The following is a 5000-nucleotide window of genomic DNA, read 5'->3' as shown; positions in this document are numbered from 1 at the left end:
ATATATATATATATATATATATATATATATATATATATATATATATATATATATATAAGAGAGAGAGAGAGAGAGAGAGAGAGAGAGAGAGAGAGAGAGAGAGAGAGAGAGATAGCTACTGTGTGTTTTTGTTAATATATTTATGTATGCTTTCTATATATAATTAACGCTAGTAAGCATAAACTTCATCGTACCTGACGACGTTCGAACCCCACAAAACTGAACAAAAATAAAGATGGTTATCCGGAAGTGTTATATACTCTACACGCAAGAGGTTTATACATTTTTTTCTGTTCATGATTTAATAATATAAATCACGACAAAACACGAATCATCATGGAAAATGGAAAAGATCTTCATGCTTATGAATATTTATATCAAAGCCACTTTACTGCCACCTGGAAGTGAATCGGTTTGTCAGTATATATTTACATCAACTTTATGATACTACCAAAATATTATATTACTATATCCCCTATTATCTTTAATTCTTAAACTTATTTTGCATTAATAAGCATGTTTGATTTGATTAATGCAATTAATTTGGACACTTATTCACTGTGTTCTGAAGACACTGGCAATATATCCATATTGGAAACAAGTATTAAACACGTTCCGGCAAATGTAAACAATGAGCGAAAGAGTTAATATACATACATGTGTGTGTGTGTGTTTTTCATATAACACACACACACACACACACACACACACACACACACACACACACACACACACACACACACACACACACACACACACACGCACACAAACATACAGACACACACACACACACACACACACACACACACACACACACACACACAACACACACACACACACGCACACAGTACACAGTCATTTTCTGGGGTGATTTTCGCTATCGGCTACATCACCTTGTCACTGCTGCGACGCCAGCCATTCGGCCAATACCCCTTCTGTCTCTTTTACTCTCTCTCTCTCTCTCTCTCTCTCTCTCTCTCTCTCTCTCTCTCTCTCTCTCTCTCTCTCTCTCTCTCTCTCTCTCTCGCAAGTGTTTACATGTATGATTATATATGCTGCATTTTGGTATATATATTTCCAGTACTTCATACATTACTGAACACGGTAATTTTTTGTTTCACACAGCCATTATACCTTGCAATTGTTATTCTTCATTGCACCTATTCAATACGCGTGAATTTCTTGTTTTCCATCGCAAATGATGTAAGTAAAAGTAATGATTATTGTTTGATATTTGCGAAGATTTAGTTTCGCCCGGGCCAGCATAGTCACTTCTGTAAATACTGACCCTGTGGATCATTTCTTATCGCATCCCACAGCCACCTCTCCTCCAAACCATGCCTAGACTGCGCAGCTTTCAACTCGAACTTGCCCGAAGATCGAGACACGTTGTACTTGCGTAATCCTTTTTTTCTGTGAAAAAAGTCTCTCGAGCATTTTCTGTTCACTTTTTCATCGTGAGTGATGTAGTTGTTAGTCCGTTTTCTTTGTTTTGACGTAATTCTCATCTGCCTGGCCGTTTTTAGAAGGGATTTGTTTTTGGCTTTCTTAATTAAAAGTATGATTATGGTACAAAAATACAAAACAAAACAGTACAAGTACATCCTAAAGAATAAGTTAGAAAGATCCATCTGTGAACGACCAAATTACATCAACGAAACGGTCATGAATTGATAGATCATGATATAAGACAGAAAAAATAGTAATAAATCCGAGAAATGGTGTACATAGATAGTGTGACATATAATATTACTTTCCCTTACAACTAAAACTTTTTTTTCGTAATCATGGTGCGGCGAAATCTTTTACAAGGACAACACATCTGTTTAAGTGCTATTTTTTCAATTATTTTGAGTGTTTTTTTTATAACATTGAGGCAATTTTGTATACTTTCGTAGCCATTTTTTTCGGAACAAAATAATAGTTTGGTTGCAGTTATAAAGTTTATTTCATACAATTAGAAAAAAAGAAAATACATAATGTTTATCATAATTTCCTGTTAAAGTTTTTTTGAATCCAGAATTATTCGTCTCCTTATGAACTAGGACCAAGACAATGCTATGCGCGTAAGGCACGAATGAGAATGCATATTAAATCTCTCTCTCTCTCTCTCTCTCTCTCTCTCTCTCTCTCTCTCTCTCTCTCTCTCTCTCTCTCTCTCTCTCTCTCTCTCTCTCTCTCTCTCTCTCTCTCCGTTCTTAGAAATATGGAATGGAATGCTCAATATATGAAAACCAAAGCCTTAAATCGGCGTTTTGCGTATAATACACAACGCACACACCCATCTCTCCAAAATAGGCAATTATATAGTTTCAAAACAAACCAATAACGATTCACTTGTACATCTCGAGCGCATTCAAAGGGGCAAAGACAAGGCCCTCTTTCAAAGGACTTTCCTTTGATATTATTTTTAACCTCGGCCTTGGAGACCTTGGGGATCCTCTCGGTCCCCTACAGTGCCTGTTACCGCTGTCCTACGGCGGTCACCTCAAGGCAAACGAGTAATGAATGATAATAATAAATGAATACATAAAGTGCGCCCCTTTTTTAAAGACTTCAGTTCTCATAATCCATTCCGAATTTTTCCGTCGGTTCTTCACCCACGAATGGTGTCGTCTCCAGCATCTCCTGTCCCTCCACCTTCACCGCCGCCTGCGTCTGGCTCTTAGGTTGGCACGCTGTCCCTTGTAGCTCCATCTGGCTCTCCAGGAACCGCAGATTAGTGCCGTCGAAGCGAGCGTCACACAGATCCCTGGTTGCAGGCTTGGGTCTCACTGATTTCGTATGCCACACCCATATCTGCGAACATATGTAAAGTGTGTATGGGAATTCGGTTGGTATTAAGTTAGCTCCTCGAGGCACTAGTCCCAGTGTGCATTCCCCGCCCTATCCAAATTTACTCAAGAGGAATTAGCAGTATTTTACCGAGGACATCAAAGCACGCGCTTAAGCATTCGCTTTTTTCTTTCTTTCGCCGCCAGAGCCACAGCAAAATGAAGGGACCCACACACCCAGTGAACCATATACAAGGAGTTCCGGACAGAGGTAACAAGATTTAACAAACATATCGCACACAAATCCATCGACATTAGATCAGATAACGAACTACAAAAAGATGAAATTCCATTGACACTGGCAGACAAACATAGACCTGTAATTACATAAAGCACCATATCTCCTAACAGGAAAACATGTATCTTCTGTCACAAAAATGTTAATATATGAAGACATCTGTACCCGAAAATACTGCAAGTATCCTGTCATTAAAGATGTAGATCTTTCATATAATGTTTAACTAGTCAAAAGGCTTGTTACATTATATTCTACAATGAAATTCCTTCTGACTGTATACATTGTATATTGTATGAGAGCTCTCTCTACAAACAGTTTAACAATGCATGTATCCAATACATGCTAATTGACTGAAATCATCCAAACATAATTGTCAATTCTCCTTTTTACATACCATACTTAACTGAAATAAACATTCTTATAACATCATGAAAAGTCTTAAAAAACAGAAGCTATAGATGCATAAAAATGGAAAGCTAAATATAAATAAATAAATTGACAGCTGTACATACACACAGCAATGTCCACATACTGCTGCCTTTCTTTTATGCACTCATACGCCTTGTACTAATCGATTGCACAAACACTTGAATCTCTGTTAATTATAAGCTTCTGAATAGTAACATACCATACATAGGATACTGTAGGATTAGGGTATCAGGAAAGTCCGTGAGGAATCGAGGTATCTAGAATCTGATAACTTAGGACTAAACACATATCATCTCACCTTCGTACAGTTCTCGGCCTTGAACTCTATCTCTTCTCTTCTCTTCTCTTCTCTCTCTCTCTCCCTCTCTCTCTCTCTCTCTCTCTCTCTCTCTCTCTCTCTCTCTCTCTCTCTCTCTCTCTCTCTCTCTCTCTCTCTCTCTCTCTCTCTCTCTCTCTCTCTCTCTCTCTATCCCCCCCTCTCTCTCTCTCTCTCTTTATCTATATATTTATCTATCCCCCCCTCTCTCTCTCTCTTTCTCTTTCTCTCTCTCACCTTAGTGCAGTTCTCGGCCTTGAACTCGATGTCCTCAGGCGCCACTCCAAGGCTGGCAAGAATGCTCTCTTCCTGATAGTCGAAGGACCAGGCCATATTGGCACGAGGTCGCTGAAAGAGAATTTTTATAGAGGGATTGTCAGGTTTAGAATTACACGGTCTGGCGGTCTGTTTCGTCCTCATTTAATCCCTTCATTGCTCGTCTATCTGTCCGGATGTTTTGTTCTCTCTCTCTCTCGCTGTCTTTCTTTCTTTCTCCATCCCTCTCTCTATTTTATGTGTCACTTTCTCCTTTTGCACAATATTCAGATATTAAATTTACTACTGCTGAATGATTTTGACATAATTCTATAAAAACACGGTCTCTCAAGACGCTCTATCTTTAATGGTACTTTTTCTGAAGGTTTGATGTATTGGCAGACTAACACCTGCATTTTAAAAGGAAAAAACTGCACTTGTCAATTTTCCTGCAGTTTTATAATCCACAGTCTTTTAAGCGCTGTTTTTAGATAATGTGGATGCAGTGATTTCTATGAATAGTTAACATTTAACTATGCGTGGACTCTGATGTAGATTTACTGTAGTAAATAGTTACACATTGGACAGGTGCTGTGATAGCGCGATGTAAATAGTTATAGTACGACATATATTATGTAGTGTATTGAGGAGGAAAATATGGGTCATGAAATTATTTTCGCGGGTTTGGTGACAGAACTATGTATTTAGAATCTGTGATATGAAAATCTTAACTGTAGTGTTCGATTTTTCTCTGGATTTATTTCGTTAAAATGTTTACTGGTTGTGTAAGTCCTGGTATGTATGTATGGTATGTATCTGATGGAAACCTTTATCATAATCTTTGTAATTTTCTATTCTAATTATTATTTTTGTAATAATGACAATAGTGAGGACGATATTAGTGATGCTTGTAATGATAATGATAAGG

At 37.8% G+C, this 5000-nt stretch overlaps 2 protein-coding genes across 2 annotated transcripts in view; both read right to left on the bottom strand.

The window, feature by feature from the left end:
* The window catches only part of LOC119598164 (galactosylgalactosylxylosylprotein 3-beta-glucuronosyltransferase S-like), a 59842-nt gene that overhangs the window by 16322 nt on the left and 38520 nt on the right, over positions 1 to 5000 (bottom strand). The window lies entirely within an intron of this gene.
* Positions 1930 to 4312, bottom strand: LOC119598166 (galactosylgalactosylxylosylprotein 3-beta-glucuronosyltransferase S-like). The gene is made up of 2 exons (XM_037947804.1): positions 4055 to 4312; positions 1930 to 2799 (listed from the first exon to the last, which is right to left on the bottom strand). The coding sequence occupies exons 1-2, from the start codon at positions 4235 to 4237 to the stop codon at positions 2557 to 2559; spliced, it is 426 nt and encodes a 141-aa protein (XP_037803732.1). The 5' UTR covers positions 4238 to 4312; the 3' UTR covers positions 1930 to 2556.

The sequence above is a fragment of the Penaeus monodon genome, chromosome 40, assembly GCF_015228065.2.
Source record: "Penaeus monodon isolate SGIC_2016 chromosome 40, NSTDA_Pmon_1, whole genome shotgun sequence".
Classification (NCBI taxonomy): Eukaryota; Metazoa; Arthropoda; class Malacostraca; order Decapoda; family Penaeidae; genus Penaeus; species Penaeus monodon.
Note: the sequence above shows the minus strand (reverse complement) of the source record. Positions and strands in the feature narration are given on the sequence as shown.

Excerpts from the sequence above, each read along its gene's own strand:
- LOC119598166 (XM_037947804.1), bottom strand. The coding sequence starts at position 4,237 with ATGAGGACGAAACAGACCGCCAGACCGTGTAATTCTAAACCTGACAAT. Across the intron at positions 2,800-4,054 it reads AGGCCGAGAACTGCACTAAG|ATATGGGTGTGGCATACGAA; the intron begins GTGAGAGAGAGA and ends ATATGTTCGCAG.